Here is an 18,692-nt window from a genome sequence, read left to right as displayed (position 1 = left end):
ATCTTCCAACATTACCATGAGTTAAAGATCTGAATGTAGCAATTTTCTGACTGAATCAACCCACAGTTTTCTTTCTTCCGTGTGTAAATGCTAGGCAAACCTGTAAAATACACTATAAAATACACAGTATTTTTAAATCTACCAATTGGTGCAAAAACAGAGACAAATATGCATATATTATAGATGGCTTTCTTTCATTGATCCCTAATATTGTGAACCCGTTCTCTCAATATATTCTATTGAGTCTGATGACAAAATTCAAACTACTAGGTACACCGTATTTGAAGGGATGTCTTTTAAGATACATTTACTGAAAACCCTATTGAATGGAAAAATCTGTTGGCCACCAAGTGGGAAGGTTTTCAGCGGTTAAATGTATTATTCAGTGAACACAAAGGAACCACGCCTGCAAAGCCCGTTACACACCTTCATAAGGTAAGTCTGAATACCAACTACTGAGAAGTGTGTAGGAAATGCGTGTGTAAGAAAGGTGTCATTTAATAAATCGGAATTGGGCCCTAAGCTTGGACCAAGCGGTCTCTTACTTGTATGCTCACACATACTCCCACATCACAGACACTCTCTAGCATTCTCTCACACACACTCATATCACACACACTCTCACACACACACTTATATCACACACACTCTCTCAATCATATATACTCACAAACAATCTCATAACACACACACACACACACACACACACACACACTCAACAGGAGAGTGATTAACATGTCGTTAGTGTTTCTTCTTACCAGCATGTTATTAGGGGGGTCCAGCTTGACTCTCCTTTTAATGGACGCCCTGGTACTCCAATGGGCTGTTATCTCATTCTCCCTGCTTTTCCCTTCGCTTATCTCCCCCTCTCCCTTTCCTGGCCTGGGCAGGGGGCTGGATGGCAGGGGAAGGGGGAGGGGTAAATACATTTTCTGCTAGTAGTGGCCGGAGTAGACCACAATGTGTGGTTAAGTAGACAGTGTGTTCTGTTATGGGAGAGGCCTTGGCAACCATAGCTCTATGCTGCATTTTGAGGGAGTGAGAATTTACACAGCCAAGCATGTAATTGTGAAGCGCATGTACACTGAGTATACGAAAAATTATGAACACCTGCTCTTTCCATGACATAGACTGACCAGGTGGAAGCTATGATCCATTATTGATGTCACTTGTTAAATCCACTTCAATCAGTGTAGATGAAGGGGAGGAGACAGGTTAAATAAAGAAGGAATATATCAAGAATGGTCCACCACCTGAAGGACATCCAGCAAACTTGACAGAAGGGGTGCAAATCAATATTAGGAAGGTATTCCTAATGTTTAGTATACTCTGTGTATGTAATTCTCAGATCAAAAGAAATGCCTTGGTTATTCATTGTTTTCGTTTAGTGAAAATATTTTGGGAACATAGGCCACAACTTTTGTTCTAGTGGTGTGTGTTCTAGTATCATGTTGTGTTTATACATCTCTATGCTCTTAGTCAGAGGAGAGGTTTAGAGGGCATTAGCCGGGACTGTGGATGGATTTTCTCCCCGTATTACGTATGCCATTGCCTCCATTCATTTCCATTAGACATATTTCCATTGCAGTCGGGCTATTTATAGATTCAATCAATTAAATGCATTGGCCAAATTGACCTAACAGAATGTTGATTCATCTCATTTTGATAAGTGGATTGTGTTCTCACTGGATACTATGTAACAGAGACGTGGCCATGGTGGTCTGGTGGTTATTGACTCTGCCCTCGGCACTCACATACAGTGGGGAGAACAAGTATTTGATACACTGCTGATTTTGCAGGTTTTCCTACTTACAAAGCATGTAGAGGTCTGTAATTTTGATCATAGGTACACTTCAACTGTGAGAGATGGAATCTAAAACAAACATCCAGAAAATCATTGCATGGCATAAGTATTTGATCACCTACCAACCAGTAAGATTTCCGCCTCTCACAGACCTGTTAGTTTTTCTTTAAGAAGCCCTCCTGTTCTCCACTCATTACCTGTATTAACTGCACCTGTTTGAACTCATTACCTGTATAAAAGACACCTGTCCACACACTCAATCAAACAGACTCCAACCTCTCCACAATGGCCAAGACCAGAGAGCTGTGTAAGGACATCAGGGATAAAACTGTAGACCTGCACAAGGCTGGGATGGGCCACAGGACAATAGGCAAGCCGCTTGGTGAGAAGGCAACAACTGTTGGCACAATTATTAGAAAATGGAAGAAGTTCAAGATGACGGTCAATCACCCTCGGTCTGGGGCTCCATGCAAGATCTCACCTCGTGGCGCATCAATGATCATGAGGAAGGTGAGGAATCAGCCCAGAACTACACGGCAGGACCTGGTCAATGACCTGAAGAGAGCTGGGACCACAGTCTCAAAGAAAACCATTAGTAACAAACTACGCCGTCATGGATTAAAATCCTGCAGCGCACGCAAGGTCCCCCTGCTCAAACCAGCACATGTCCAGGCCCATCTGAAGTTTGTCAATGACCATCTAGATGATCCAGAGGAGGAATGGGAGAAGGTCATGTGGTCTGATGATACAAAAATAGAGCTTTTTGGTCTAAACTCCACTCGCGCGTTTGGAGGAAGAAGAAGGATGAGTACAACCCCAAGAACACCATCCCAACCGTGAAGCATGGAGGTGGAAACATCATTCTTTGGGGATGCCTTTCTGCAAAGGGGACAGGACAACTGCACCGTATTGAGGGGAGGATGGATGGGGCCATGTATCGCGAGATCTTGGCCAATAACCTCTTTCCAGCATGACAACGACCCGAAACACACAGCCAGGGCAACTAAGGAGTGGCTCTGTAAGAAGCATCTCAAGGTCCTGGAGTTGTCTAGCCAGTTTCCAGACCTGAACCCAATAGAACATCTTTGGAGGGAGCTGAAAGTCCGTATTGCCCAGCGACAGCCACGAAACCTGAAGGATCTGGAGAAGGTCTGTATGGAGGAGTGGGCCAAAATCCCTGCTGCAGTGTGTACAAACCTGGTCGAGAACTACAGGAAACGTAGTTAATTGCAAACAAAGATTTCTGTTCCAAAAAATACAATGTTTTTTTCTGGATTTTTGTTTTAGATTCCATCTCTCACAGTTGTAGTGTACCTATGATAAAAATTACAGACCTCTACAAGTCGGAAAACCTGCAAAATCGGCAGCGTATCAAATACTTGTTCTCCCCACTGTATACTGATATCGACATGTGTTCGAATCTGTCCAAAGGCCTGTGTGATACACACGTTTTAGAGAGATAGGAAGCCAGTAGATAAAAGGAAAGGGTGAAATAGGCACTAAATAGTGTCATTGTGTGTTCTTTCTTCTCGAACCATGGGTGGGCCATTGAAGATTGATGATGACCTAATGTTGCTCCAGATATATTAAAACAAGTGCAGCGGCCTCCATCCTTGTAGTCAGAAGGGCTTGTAGGTAGACAGATCCTTCACACACACATGTTTGTTTTACTATACCTGTGGGGACCAAACAATTGATTGCCATGCAAATCATATTTTCCCTAACCTCTAATTCTACACCTTAACCTAACCCTTTTTCTTGTGGGGACTGTTCTTGTGCCAGAAGCCCCCACATGTGCAATATTCTTTCAAAGGCCAAACCCACTGCTGCTGTGCACGGACAAAGACCTCTATGACCATGGCACCGGTCCAATCCAAGTGCCAATGCCATTTAACAAACTCCAGGTGGTGCTATTGTCAGATGACATGAAAATAGTGGTCGTCGGTCACGCACACCAGCAGTGGGTTTGGCCTTCAAAATAAAAATTCAAATTTTTCAGAAATACCTCATCCCTACTGTAAAACATAGTGTTAGATCTTTGATGTTATGGGGCTATTTTGCTTCTCTTGTTAAGATCAACAGCATCATAAACTTTACCAAGTACCAGGATATGTTTAGCCAAAAACCTGGTTGCCTCTGCTAGGAAACTGAAGCTTGGCCCCAAGTGGATATTCCAGCAAGACAATAACCCCAAGCACACGTCAAAATCCACAAAGAAATTATTTAATTGACCCCCCCCAAAAAAATCAACATTTTTCAATTGCCACCTCAGTCTCCTGACTTGATCCCCATTGAAAACCTGTTGTTTGAATTGAAGAGGACAGTCCATAAACTCAGAGGAAGGATATCAAGGATCTGCAAAGATTCTGTATGGAGGAATGGTCTAAGATCCCTCCCAATGTGTTCTCCAATATCAACACCTTATTTTATAAAAGGCTCAGTGTTGTTATCCAGGAGTACTGAAAACAGGGGATCCAATAATTTTGACCCCTACCTTTTGTAGATATATATATATATAATAATTATATGTATATAATATAATATATATAATAAAATAAATAGAAATATATATTTATTTTATATATATAATAATTATATATATAGATATATATAATAATTATATATAACATAATATATAATAAAATAAATACAAATATATATTTATTTTATATATATAATAATTATATATATATATATATATATATAAAATAATATATATAATAAAATAAATACAAATATAGAGCTCAAATGTTTATTTGAGCTCCATATTTGTATTTATTTTATGCAGACTTTTTTCTCAGCTTTATCAAGGCATCTGAAAAAAGACTCCACTGTATATCCAAAAACAATATTCACATAACTCTGTACAACAGCATTATTTGATTTTGCCCCATGGTCAAAAGCAGCTTTATGAATGCTGTACGGCACAATGATTGTGTGCTATGTCTCCAAGTCTGCAAGAGACCTATCCCATCCGCAGTGTAACATCTAGATGGATGTTTGGCTCAATGCGACGTCATTAATTGTGTTAAACTCCCACAAACAGCATGGTGCAAACACATACACGCACACGCACGCACACACACACACACACACACACACACACACACACACACACACACACACACATACACACACACACACACACACACACACAGTGCAGCCGCCACGGGCCATTAGTAGCCACAGACAGGAAGGCATACTGCTCCACTCAAACATTCATAACACAATTACAGGGAAGGAGAGAATACAGGTTTATAGGAGAGAAAGATGGATGAGAGGGAGGGAAGGAGAGAATGCAGGTTTATAGGAGAGAAAGATGGATGAGAGGGAGGGAAGGAGAGAATGCAGGTTTATAGGAGAGAAAGATGGATGAGAGGGAGGGAAGGAGAGAATGCAGGTTTATAGGAGAGAAAGATGGATGAGAGGGGGGAAGGAGAGAATGCAGGTTTATAGGAGAGAAAGATGGATGAGAGGGAGGGAAGGAGAGAATGCAGGTTTATAGGAGAGAAAGATGGATGAGAGGGAGGGAAGGAGAGAATGCAGGTTTATAGGAGAGAAAGATGGATGAGAGGGAGGGAAGGAGAGAATGCAGGTTTATAGGAGAGAAAGATGGATGAGAGGGAGGGAAGGAGAGAATGCAGGTTTATAGGAGAGAAAGATGGATGAGAGGGAGGGAAGGAGAGAATGCAGGTTTATAGGAGAGAAAGATGGATGAGAGGGAGGGAAGGAGAGAATGCAGGTTTATAGGAGATAAAGATGGATGAGAGGGAGGGAAGGAGAGAATGCAGGTTTATAGGAGAGAAAGATGGATGAGAGGGAGGGAAGGAGAGAATGCAGGTTTATAGGAGAGAAAGATGGATGAGGGGGAGGGAAGGAGAGAATGCACGTTTATAGGAGAGAAAGATGGATGAGAGGGAGGGAAGGAGAGAATGCAGGTTTATAGGGGAGAAAGATGGATGAGAGGGAGGGAAGGAGAGAATGCAGGTTTATAGGAGAGAAAGATGGATGAGAGGGAGGGAAGGAGAGAATGCAGGTTTATAGGAGAGAAAGATGGATGAGAGGGGGGGAAGGAGAGATTGCAGGTTTATAGGAGAGAAAGATGGATGAGAGGGATGGAAGGAGAGAATGCAGGTTTATAGGAGAGAAAGATGGATGAGAGGGGGGGAATAGGATTTGTTCCACTTTATATGACTGTTACTTGATCATCAATTTGCAGAGAGAGGGCTAGCTAATTGCATTAAAGCTAGATATCAGATAGCATAATGTGCAGTTCTGTCACTTTTCTAACTTCCTGAGTTAGATCACTAGCAAAAGCATGATCTTTTTTGTAAAAGTGTGTGGAGTGGGAGTTGTGGTTTGCTGCAGGCTCAAAAACCGACTTCTACATGTGTAGGTGTACTAAGACAAAGTGCATGTTTGTGCATTGGTTCGGCCTTTTGCTGCAGACAAATATTGCTCTGAAATGTTCACTGGAAATGGAAAAAGAAAGTACTATCTTCAACTACGCCTAATTTTTCACTTCTTGTTTCCATGCTGATAAGAATGTTTCGGGATTAGCATGCTATGTGTTTGTGACATTGTGTCTCTTTGTGGCTGTGTATTTTGAAAAGTGTCAGACTGTTTTTTGACCGTATCTGTGCTCCCTGGCCATCTGCATTTAGTGAAAATCAGTTGCTCTCTAATACTCACTCAAAATCAACAGGGTATTATAAAGGAATAATCTCAGAAATTGTAAGGATCGTCGTCGGGAGAAAAAGAGGAGGACCAAGGTGCAGCGTGTTAAGTGTTCAAATTAAAATGGTTTTAATGAACACTGAAGCAAAACAATACACGACAAACGAACAATCCTGAACAGTGCAACAAAACACAGAACAGAAAATGACTTAAATGTAAAATGTAAATGTAAAATAAACACCCACAAAACACAGGTGGAAAAAGGCTACCTAAGTATGATTCTCAATCAGTGCCAACTAACGACACCTGCCTCTGATTGAGAACCATACTAGGCCGAACACAGAAACCAAACATAGAAAAACAAACAGACTGCCCACCCCAACTCACGCCCTGACCATATAAACAAAGACAAAACAAAGGAACTAAGGTCAGAACGTGACAGTACCCCCCCCCCCCCCCCCAACCCCCCAAAGGTGCGGACTCCGGCCGCAAAGCCTGAACCTATAGGGGAGGGTCTGGGTGGGTGTCTGTCCGCGGTGGCGGCTCTGGCGCGGGACGTGGACCACACTTCACCACAGTTTTTGTCCGCCTCCTCAACCGCCCCCGTGACCTCCAACTGGGGACCCTAGCCATGGGTCCTGAATGGACAGGAGATTCCGGCAGCGCTGGACAGGCGGGAGACTCCGGTAGCGCCGGAGTGAAGGACGATTCCGGCATCGCCTGGCTGACTGATGGCTCTGGCGGCTCCTGGCTGGCTGGCGGCTCCTGGCTGGCTGGCGGCTCAGGACAGACGGGAGACTCTGGCGGCGCTGGGCAGGAGGAAGGCTCTGGCGGCGCTGGACAGGCAGGGTCTGGGTGTGCATCTGTCCGCAGTGGCGGCTCTGGCGTGGGACGTGGAACCCACTCCACCTTAGTCTTGGCCCACTTAAACGGAGCCTTTGGAGTGACGACCCTCGCCGCCGACCTCGGACTGGGAATCCTTACAGCGGGCCCCGAATAGACGGGAAACTCCGGCAGCACCTGAGTGAAGGGCGGCTCCGGCGGCTCCGTAGTGACGGGCGTCTCCGGCTGCTCCTGACTGACAGGCGGCTCCGGCGGCTCCTGTCTGACGGGCGGCTCTGGCAGCTCCTGACAGGAGGGAGACTCTGGAAGCGCCGGACAGGCGGGAGAACCTGGAGTGAGGAGACGGAGAGACAGCCTGGTGCGTGGGGCTGCCACAGGACCCACCAGGCTGGGGAGACCTACAGGAGGCCTGGTGCGTGGAGGAGGCACCGGATGGACCGGGCTGTGGGGGAGCACTGGAGCTCTGGTGCATACCACTCGCACCTCTCCTTTAGGCTCAATCCCCACATTCGCACGGCACTGCACCCTCCCAGCTCCCCGGAGACACAGCACGCAGCGCTGACGTAGGATACCCTGGGACGAAACGGCGTACTGGAGACCAAACACGCTGAGCTGGCACAACACGCCCTGGCTGGATGACCACTCTCGCATTGACTGGGGGGCTGGCCTATAGCGCACCGGGCTATGAGCACGTACTGGCGACACTGTGCGCTTGATATCAGGCCAAACACAGAAATACAAAACCTAGAGCAAAAACATAGAATGCCCACCCCAACTCACGCCCTGACCAAACTAAAATAGAGACATAAAAAAGGAACTAAGGTCAGGAAGTGACATTATCAGCTGTTGTCAAACAGGCGTCGGTTTCCAAAGACGATTCTTTTCCTCAGCAGTGTGCAATGAAGTCTACTCGATGAAAAGCGAAATGAGTATGACATCCTGGCATTTAAAGCATATAACATTTCAGAAGTTTCACATACTATAAAACAGGATTTTCTTCCCACATACACAAAATGCCTACTATTTAAAACGCAAGTCCTGGTTTTCTCTGTGTGTGTGCCATACCCACACATACTTTTTTCATACACAAATGACAGACACTGCTGCGTTTCTGAGCACGACCTGTGGCTAGAATACATGATCCTTTCAGCAGGACTCACATCGCACACACAGAGAGAACAGGGGTACCCTATTAACCTAACCTCTGCTACATGCTGCATGGTGCACCTGTTACATAATATATGGTGATCTATCTGAACAATGTGCACTATGACTAACCCTGACTCCAACCACTCTCCTCTGTGTGTGTGTGTCAGGCGGAACAATGAGGTCACCCACATTAAGATCCAGAATTCAGGGGACTACTACGACCTGTATGGAGGGGAGAAGTTTGCCACGCTGGCAGAGCTGGTGCAGTACTACACAGAGCAGCACGACCTTCTCAGAGAGAGGAACGGAGACGTCATCGAGCTCAAGTACCCACTCAACTGTAAGGACCCAACCTCCGAGAGGTACGTACACACACGCACGCACAGGCACATGCATGCACACAGATGGCTGCACACACACACAAATGAAAACAACCACAGACACAACATTTACAATAAAATTCACCCACACACACACAGACCCTGTTATAATCTTCAAACATATCTATGCTGGCATTTCTGTCTCTACACATTGTAACGCACAGTGTATCAGTTTGTATCAAGCTCCAAAAACAAAGTGTGATCCCTGTTGAGGATGGTTTCTCCATGAAACACCAGCTAAGCGCTCTTGCCGGAACCTCCAACACATTTACATGTGCAAGCTCTCACACAGAAAAACACACAAACACACACAATTCGGATTTCTTTGTAAACACCATCACGTGCAAACTCACACATTCAGAAACACCCACATTTTTCAATTTCTTATGTAAACAATTACACGTAAACGTTGGGGTGATTTCCATTTCCCAATTCTTCATTGCTTTTTAATAGTATTAGTATTTTCAAACATAATAGTCATAAATTGTCTACCGATCTACACTAGGTGGTACCACGGGCACCTCTCTGGGCGCGACGCTGAGAAGCTGCTCATGGACAAGGGCAAGCCTGGCAGTTTCCTGGTACGGGAGAGCCAGAGCAAACCAGGTGACTTTGTGCTCTCTGTCCTCACCAACGAGGAGAAGCACGAGAACGTAGACCGCAAGACCAAGGTCACCCATGTCATGATTCGCTACCAGGTAAAACCAGCTAGGGCCTTTACATGTACAGTGGGGTCTGAAATGATTGACATCCTTGATAAAGATGAGCAAAAAATATAACTGTGTATATAATAAGTCATCCAACTACTGAGCTATATTGCATGCTCAACATTTTTTGAAGTTCTACTATTGTATACTAATACAATTGCTCAGAGAAATAGATTTTGTTTAACAAGTAATACTTTTTTTCTCAAAGGTAGGGGTCAAAATTATTGACACCTCTGTTTCAATACCTTTCAATAACCTCACAATGTGAGGATAACGGCACTGAGCCTTTTCCTAAAACGTTTTATGAGTTGAACACATTCGGAGGTATTTTAGACCATTCCTCCATACAGAATCCTTCCAGACCCTTGATATACTTAGTCTGTTCTTATGGATTGCCCTCTTCAATTCAAACCACAGGTGACTGAGATGGCCATTGCAAAAAATATCTATTTTGTGGCCAATTAAAAATGTATTTGTTTATTTTGATGTGTGCTTGGGGTTATTGTCTTGCTGGAAGATCCACTTGCAGCCAGGCTTCAGCTTCCCGGCAGAGTCAACCAGGTTTTTGGCTAAAATGTTCTGGTACTGGGTAAAGTTCATGATGCCGTTGACCTTAAACAAGAGCCCCACGACCAGTGGATGGAAATTGCCACATAACATTAAAGATCCACCACCATATTTTACAGTAGGTATGGGGTTCTTTTCTACTTATGCATTCTCATTTCAAGGCCAAACCCACCCCTGGTGTGAGTGGCCAAAGAGCTCTATTTTCATGTCATCTGACCAAAGCACCGGCGCCAATGCATTTTAGCAAACCCCAGGTGTTTTATATTTGTTGGATGACATGAAAAAATAGCTATTTGGCCACTCACACCAGTGGTGGGTTTGGTGTCGAAATGAGAATGCTTGAGCAGAAAATAACACCATATGGTGGTGGATCTTAGATGTTAGGATAATTAACGTAGCAGGTTAGGAGAATTAGGTTAAAGTTAGGGAAGAGGGTTAGGGTTAATGAACATGCCAAAATGCTTCCCGATGCGACTCAAACATGCAACTTTTGACATCAATTTGACATTAGCTGCATCCCTTCTAGCCATGACCAGGACTAGTATGCTTGTAGGGCTAGTAAGCTAGCAGGCAGGCTAGGGTCTATCCGGCTAGATTGCAGGGATGGCAGGCCGGGATAGCAGGCTTGTAGGCAAGCTAACTGTCCAGCTAGAAGGGCAAACAAACAACATTCGTTTTTGTGTGTTTCTAGCAGGATGGGAAGTATGACGTAGGTGGAGGAGAGAGGTTTGACACGCTGGCTGACCTGGTGGATCATTACAAGAAGAACCCCATGGTGGAGAAGAGTGGAATTGTTGTTCACCTCAAACAGGTGAGAGACTGAACCAGTGCATTCAGACAGCCGCACATGAAACAATGTTGTACTGCCATTTTTATGTTCTACTATGATAAAACCAGATGTGTTAAGTATATTAATTATGTGTCATTCCAAGTATGGGTGAGCTGCAAATTCTATATTAGTAATATCATTTAATGTGAAGGGTGGATCATATAATCATCCATGGAGTTAATGTTTTGCTCTTCCTTTCCCAACGGAAGCCCTTCAATGCCACCAGGATAAATGCAGCCAACATTGAGAACAGGGTGAAGGAACTAAACAAAGTGGCAGACAACTCAGAGAAGCCCAAACAGGGATTCTGGGAAGAGTTTGAGGTACAAGAGTGGTGGTATCATCATTACCGCCAGTGTATTTAAATGATTGTAAATCACACCTAATATTCCAAAACATGAAAGTCAAGATCAAGATAATAAAAAAATAAAAAAATGTATTTCACCTTTATTTAACCATGTAGACTAGTTGAGAACAAGTTCTCATCTACAACTGCGACCTGGCCAAGATAAAGTAAATCAGTGCGAAACAAACAACAGAGTTACACATGGGATAAACAAACGTACAGTCAATAACACAATAGAAAAGTCTATATACAGTGTGTGCATATTTATTAAGATTAGGGAGGTAAAGAAATAAATAGGCCATAGTGGCGAAATAATTACAATTTAGCAATTAAACACTGGAGTGATAGATGTGCAGAAGATTAATGTGCAAGCAGAGATACATACTGGGGTGCAAAGGAGCAAAAAAAATAATAATAATATGGGGATGAGGTAGTTGGGTGAACTATTTACAGATGGGTTATGTACAGGTGCAATGATCACTGATGACAGGTGATGCTTAAAGTTAGTGAGGCAGATATAAGTATCCAGCTTCAGGGATTTTTGCAATTCGTTCCAGTCATTGGCAGCACAAAACTGGAAGGAAAGGCGGCCAAAGGAGGAGTTGGCTTTGGGGGTGACCAGTGAAATATACCTGCTGGAGCTCGTGCTACGGGTGGGTTCTGCTATGGTGACCAGTGAGCTGAGATAAGGTGGGGCTTTACCTAACAAATACTTATAGATGACTTGAAGCCAGTGGGTCTGGCGACGAATATGAAGCGAGGGCCAGCCAACGAGAGCATACAGGTCGCAGTGGTGGGTAGTATATGGGGCTTTGGTGACAAAATGGATGACACTGTCAAATCAAATCACAATCAAATCAAATTTATTTATATAGCCCTTCGTACATCAGCTGATATCTCAAAGTGCTGTACAGAAACCCAGCCTAAAACCCCAAACAGCAAGCAATGCAGGTGTAGAAGCACGGTGGCTAGGAAAAACTCCCTAGAAAGGCCAAAACCTAGGAAGAAACCTAGAGAGGAACCAGGCTATGTGGGGTGGCCAGTCCTCTTCTGGCTGTGCCGGGTGGAGATTATAACAGAACATGGCCAAGATGTTCAAATGTTCATAAATGACCAGCATGGTCGAATAATAATAAGGCAGAACAGTTGAAACTGGAGCAGCAGCACGGCCAGGTGGACTGGGGACAGCAAGGAGTCATCATGTCAGGTAGTCCTGAGGCATGGTCCTAGGGCTCAGGTCCTCCGAGAGAGAGAAAGAGAGAATTAGAGAGAGCACACTTAAATTCACACAGGACACTGAATAGGACAGGAGAAGTACTCCAGATATAACAAACTGACCCTAGCCCCCCGACACATAAACTACTGCAGCATAAATACTGGAGGCTGAGACAGGAGGGGTCAGGAGACACTGTGGCCCCACAGTCTACTGTGATAGACTGCATCCAATTTGCTGAGTAGATTATTGGAGGCTATTTTGTAAACGACATCGCCGAAGTCAAGGATCGGTAGGATAGTCAGTTTTACGAGGGTATGTTTGGCAGCATAAGTGAAGGATGCTTTGTTGCGAAATAGGAAGCCGATTCTAGATTTAATTTTGGAGTGGAGATGCTTAATGTGAGTCTGGAAGGAGAGTTTACAGTCTAACCAGACACCTAGGTATTTGTAGTTGTCCACATATTCTAAGTCAGAACCATCCAGAGTAGTGATGCTGGACGGGCGGGTGGGTGCGGGCAGCGATCGGTTGAAGAGCATGCATTTAGTTTTGCTAGCGTTTAAGAGCAGTTGGAGGCCATGGAAGGAGAGTTGTATGGCATTGAAGCTCGTCTGGATGATGTAAATCCAGTATGTTCATGAGGCATTTCCTGAAGGACAACACACAGCACATTATTGTTAACTCTAAGATGGTCACCACTGGTTCCTGTCATAGTCTGTTTATGGGCCCTGATCAAAGGTAGCACACTATCTTGGCACATATGGTGCCATTTGGGATACCTGGGTCTAAGGGATTTTTTATGGCTCAGATTAGACTCTTCACTCCAAAATGACTTCCTAGACTTTGGTCAAAATTATTGCACTAGATTGCCAATAGGGAATGCCATTTCATATACTGCCTCTGTCTGACTTTCTCTCACCTTGTTCTCTTCTCTCTTCTTCCAGGTGCTACAGCAGCAGGAGTGTAAGCTCCTCTACCCCAGGAAAGAAGGGCAGAGAGCAGAGAACAAGAGTAAAAACAGATACAAGAACATCCTCCCTTGTGAGTGAGATATCGACCTGAACCTCCTGTCTCCAAAACCTCCCTGTGTGTGTGACCAATGACCCGAATCCCGGTCTATCTGTGTTCCAGTTGACACCACACGGGTGGAGATCAGGGAAGCAGACACAGATGTGCCTGGCTCCGACTACATCAACGCCAACTACATCAGAGTGAGTTCTGGAAGTGTGAGTGGAATAATTGCACTTAGGGGCGAATCCTAACTTCCATTTTAATCAAATTTTCCCTTAATCTCCCATTGACATCAATGCATGACTAATTCTGCTTTTCGACTGTTACACTAGTGTATACACCCTTATGTTATACTTGGGAAATTGTTTCAATAGCTAGGGCTGACAGTGAGGACTTGTGAAGAGCAGAATCAACAACCTCTGTATAATCAAAACAGTTGCTTTGTTAGAAGGTGTTAAAGTTCACAGTTAGCTATTGTTATGGAAATGACAGCTGAAAAGTACCAGTGACCTGGCTTTGACCCCAAGCGAGAGCAGGTCCAGCCTTGGTCCACTAAGACAAGGGTGCTGGCCCGAGTAGAAAAGTGAACATTTTCCTTGAATTTGATTTGCCCCTAACACTTACAGTGCTTTCAGAAAGTATTCATACCCCTTGACTTATTGCACATTTTGTTGTGTTACAGCCTGCATTCAAAATTGATTAAATATTTTTATTTTCTCACCCACAATACCCCATAATGACAAAGTGAAAATAGTTTTAAAAATATATTTTTTTAATCAAATGTATTGAATGAAATACAGAAATATCTAATTTACATAAGTATTTGCACCTCTGAGTCAATACTTTGTAGAAGTACATTTGGTGGTGATTACAGCTTTGAGTTGTCTTGGGTAGGTCTATCAGCTTTGAGTTGTCTTGGGTAGGTCTATCCACTTTGAGTTGTCTTGGATAGGTCTATTAGCTTTGAGTTGTCTTGGGTAGGTCTATCCACTTTGAGTTGTCTTGGATAGGTCTATTAGCTTTGAGTCATCATGGGTATGTCTGTACCAGCTTTGAGTTGTCTTGGGTAGGTCTATCAGCTTTGAGTTGTATTGGGTAGGTCTATTAGCTTTGAGTCATCATGGGTATGTCTGTATCAGCTTTGAGTTATCTTGGGTAGGTCTGTCAGCTTTTAGTTGTCTTGGGTAGGTCTATCAGCTTTGAGTTGTCTTGGGTAGGTCTATCAGCTTTGAGTTGTCTTGGGTAGGTCTATCAGCTTTGAGTTGTCTTGGGTAGGTCTATCAGCTTTGAGTTTATTGGCTAGGTCTATCAGCTTTGAGTTGTCTTGGGTAGGTCTATCAGCTTTGAGTTCTTGGGTAGGTCTATCAGCTTTGAGTTGTCTTGAGTAGGTCTATCAGCTTTGAGTTGTCTTGGGTAGGTCTGTATCAGCTTTGAGTTGTCTTGGGTAGGTCTGTATCAGCTTTAAGTTGTCTTGGGTATGTCTGCATCAGCTTTGAGTTGTCTTGGATAGGTCTGTACCAGCTTTGAGTCATCATGGGTCGGTCTGTACCAGCTTTGAGTTGTCATGGGTAGGTCTGTACCAGCTTGGAGTTGTCTTGGGTATGTCTATCAGCTTTGAGTTGTCTTGGGTAGGTCTGTATCAGCTTTAAGTTGTCTTGGGTATGCCTGTATCAGCTTTGAGTTGTCTTGGATAGGTCTATCAGCTTTGAGTTGTCTTGGGTAGGTCTATCAGCTTTGAGTTGTCTTGGGTAGGTCTATCATCTTTGAGTTGTCTTGGGTAGGTCTGTACCAGCTTTGAGTTGTCTTGGGTAGATCTATCAGCTTTGAGTCATCATGGCTAGGTCTGTATCCACGTTGAGTTGTCTTGGGTAGGTCTATCAGCTTTGAGTTGTCTTGGGTAGGTCTATTAGCTTTGAGTCATTGGGTATGTCTGTATCAGCTTTGAGTCGTCTTGGATTGGTCTGTACCAGCTTTGAGTTGTCTTGGGTAGGTCTGTACCATCTTTGAGTTGTCGTGGGTAGGTCTGTACCAGCTTTGAGTTGTCTTGGGTATGTCTGTTCCAGCTTTGAGTTGTGTTGGGTAGGTCTGTTCCAGCTTTGAGTTGTGTTGGGTAGGTCTCTCAGCTTTGCACATCTGGATTTAGGGATGTTCTTCCTTACAGATTTTCTCAAGCTCTGTTAAATTGAATGGGGAGCGGCAGTGAACAACAATCTTTAAGCCTTTCCACAGATTTTCAATGGGATTCAAGTCTGGGCTTTAGCTGGGCCCCTCAAGAACTTTCACTGTCTTGTTCTGAAGCCATTCCATCGTTGCTTTGACTAGGGGTCATTGTCCTGTTGTAACAGCCCCAGTCTGTTTGCACTCTGAAGCAGGTTCTCATCAAGGATTTGTCTGTATTTGGCACCATTCATTGTTTCCTCTATACTTACCAGTCTCCCAGTTCCCGCTGCTGAAAAGCATCCCCATATTCCCATAGCATGATGCTAGGCACCACCATACTTCACGGTAGGGTTGGTGTTAGATGGGTAATGAGCTATGTCTGGTTTTCTCCAAATATAGCTATTTCCATTCAGGCCAAAGAGTTACATTTTTGTCTCATCAGACCACAGGATCTTTTGCCTTATGCTCTGTCTTTCACATGCCTTTTTGCAAACTCCAGGCATGCTGTCATGTGCCTTTTTAGCAAGAGTGGCTTCCGTCTGGCCACTCTCCCATCAATCCCTGATTGGTGAAGTGCTGTAGAGACTGTTGTCCGTCTGGCATGTTCTCCCAGATAAATTATATGTTCAGCCAAAGAACTCTGTATGTCTGTCAGTGGTCATGGGGTTTTTGGTCACCTCGTGACCAAGGACCTTCTTGCCCGGTTGCTCAGTTTGTTCAGACGGCTAGCTCTTGGCAGTCTTGCTAGTACCAAATGTTTCCCAATGATGGAGACCACTGTGGTCTTGTATGGTGTGTGGAAAGTTTCCATTTTTTTATACACTTCACCAGATATACAGTACCAGTCAAACGTTTGGACGCACCTACTCATTCCAGGGTTTACTTTATTTTTTACTATTTTCTACATTGTAGAATAATAGTGAAGTCATCAAAACTATGAAATAACACATGGAATCATGTAGTAACCAAAGTGTTGAACAAATCAAAATATATTTTAGATTCTTCAAAGTAGCAACCCTTTGCCTTGATGACAGCTTTGCATTCTCTCAACCAGCTTCACGAGGTAGTCACCTGGAATGCATTTCGAGGAACAGGTTGCCTTGTTAAAAGTTCATTTGTGGATTTTCTTAACTTAATGCATTTGAGCCAATCAGTTGTGTTGTGACAAGGAAGGGGCGGTATACACTCTATTTGGTAAAAGACCAAGTCCATATTATGGCAAGAACAGCTCAAATAAGCAAAGAAAAACAACAGTCTGTTACTTTAAGACATGAAGGTCAGTCAATCTGGAACATTACAATAACTTTTTTTTTCCAAAGTTGAGTCGCAAAAACAATCAGCGCTATGATGAAACTGTCTCTCATGAGGACCGCCACAGGAAAGGAAGACCCAGAGTTACCTCTGCTGCAGAGGATAAGTTCACAGAGTTACCAGCCTCAGAAATTGCAGCCCAAATAAATGCTTCACAGAGGTCAAGTAACATACACATCTCAAAATCAACTGTTCAGAGGAGACTGTGTTAATCAGGCCTTTATGGTCAAATTGCTGCAAAGAAACCACTACTAAAGAACACCAATATGAAGAAGAGACTTGCTTGGGCCAAGAAACACGAGCAATGTACATTAGACCGGTGGAAATCTGTCCTTTGGTCTGATGAGTCCAAATTTGAGATGTTTGGTTCCTACCGCTGTGTCTTTGAGATGCAGAGTAGGTGAACGGATGATCTCTGCATGTGTGGTTCCCACCGTGAAGCATGGAGGAGGTGTGATGGTGTGGGGGTGCTTTGCTGGTGACACTGTCTGTGATTTTATTTAGAAGTCAAGGCACACTTAACCAGCATGGCAACCACATCATTCTGCAGTGACACGTCATCCCATCTGGGTTGAGCTTAGTGGGACTATCATTTGTTTTTCCACAGGACAATGACCCAACACACCTCCAGGCTGTGTAAGGGCTATTTTACCAAGAATGAGAGTATTTGGAGTGCTACATCAGATAACCTGGCCTCCACAATCCCCGACCTCAACTCCACTGAGATGGTTTGGGATGATTTGGACCGCAGAGTGAAGGAAACGCAGCCAACAAGTGCTCAGCATATGTGGGAACTCTTTCAAGACCATTTGAAAAACATTCCAGGTGAGGCTGATTGATAGAATGCCAAGAGTGTGCAAAGGCTGCCAAAGGCAAAGGGTGGCAACTTTGAAGAATCTCAAATATAAAATACATTTGGTTTTGTTTAACACTTTTTTTTGGTTACTACATGATTCCATGTGTTATTTCATAGCTTTGATGTCTTCAGTATTATTCTATAATGTAGAAAATAGTACAAATAAAGTAAAACCCTTGAATGAGGAGGTGTGTCCAAACCTTTGACTGGTATTGTATGCCTCAACACAATTCTCTCAGAGCTCTACGGAGAGTTCCTTGCACTTCATGGCATAATGTCTGCTCTGACATGCACTGTCAACTGTGGAACCTTATAGAGATGGGTGTTTCTTTTTTAATCCTGTCCAAACAATTGAATTGGCCACAGGTGGACTCCAATCAAGTTGTAGTGACGTCTCAAGGATGATCAAAGGAAATTGGATGCACCTGAGCTCAATGTGGAGTGTCATAGCAAAGGGTGTGAATGGCCTGTTCTCATACTGTAGCCTATGTGCTGTCGTAGACAACTCTTCTATGTTTGGCATGAAAATGAACTAACACACACAGTGAGGAGTTGATTAAAGCACAAACAGACTGAACCACCACCAGGTTACCAATGTTCATCATGAATGAAGACATGAAATGAATGAAGTACTGTATGTTTCTCTCGCCCAGAGTATGCATGAAGAGGGCCGCCACGTGGAGGAGGGCAAGGTGTTCATCGCCACCCAGGGCTGCCTTCAGAACACGGTGGTGGACTTCTGGAAGATGGTCTACCAGGAAAACACACACGTCATTGTCATGACCACCAAGGAGATGGAGAGAGGACGGGTGAGGCCATAGAAGTAGAATTACTGGGTA

At 43.9% G+C, this 18,692-nt stretch overlaps 1 protein-coding gene across 4 annotated transcripts in view; it reads left to right on the top strand.

Moving 5' to 3' along the window:
- The window catches only part of LOC115102581 (tyrosine-protein phosphatase non-receptor type 11-like), a 92,532-nt gene that overhangs the window by 40,012 nt on the left and 33,828 nt on the right, over positions 1 to 18,692 (top strand). The window contains exons 3-9 of one of the 4 annotated variants that reach the window (XM_029622680.2): positions 8,641 to 8,835; positions 9,359 to 9,551; positions 10,822 to 10,938; positions 11,166 to 11,279; positions 13,460 to 13,556; positions 13,647 to 13,741; positions 18,507 to 18,662. In XM_029622680.2, coding sequence (XP_029478540.1) covers positions 8,641 to 8,835; positions 9,359 to 9,551; positions 10,822 to 10,938; positions 11,166 to 11,279; positions 13,460 to 13,556; positions 13,647 to 13,741; positions 18,507 to 18,662 — 967 coding nt within the window. Of the gene's footprint in view, positions 1 to 8,640; positions 8,836 to 9,358; positions 9,552 to 10,818; positions 10,939 to 11,165; positions 11,280 to 13,459; positions 13,557 to 13,646; positions 13,742 to 18,506; positions 18,663 to 18,692 lie in introns of all 4 variants that reach the window. The other 3 variants (XM_029622678.2, XM_029622682.2, XM_029622681.2) reach the window with 3 other exon arrangements.

Source organism: Oncorhynchus nerka, linkage group LG20, assembly GCF_034236695.1.
Source record: "Oncorhynchus nerka isolate Pitt River linkage group LG20, Oner_Uvic_2.0, whole genome shotgun sequence".
NCBI classification, from domain to species: domain Eukaryota; kingdom Metazoa; phylum Chordata; class Actinopteri; order Salmoniformes; family Salmonidae; genus Oncorhynchus; species Oncorhynchus nerka.
Note: the sequence above shows the minus strand (reverse complement) of the source record. Positions and strands in the feature narration are given on the sequence as shown.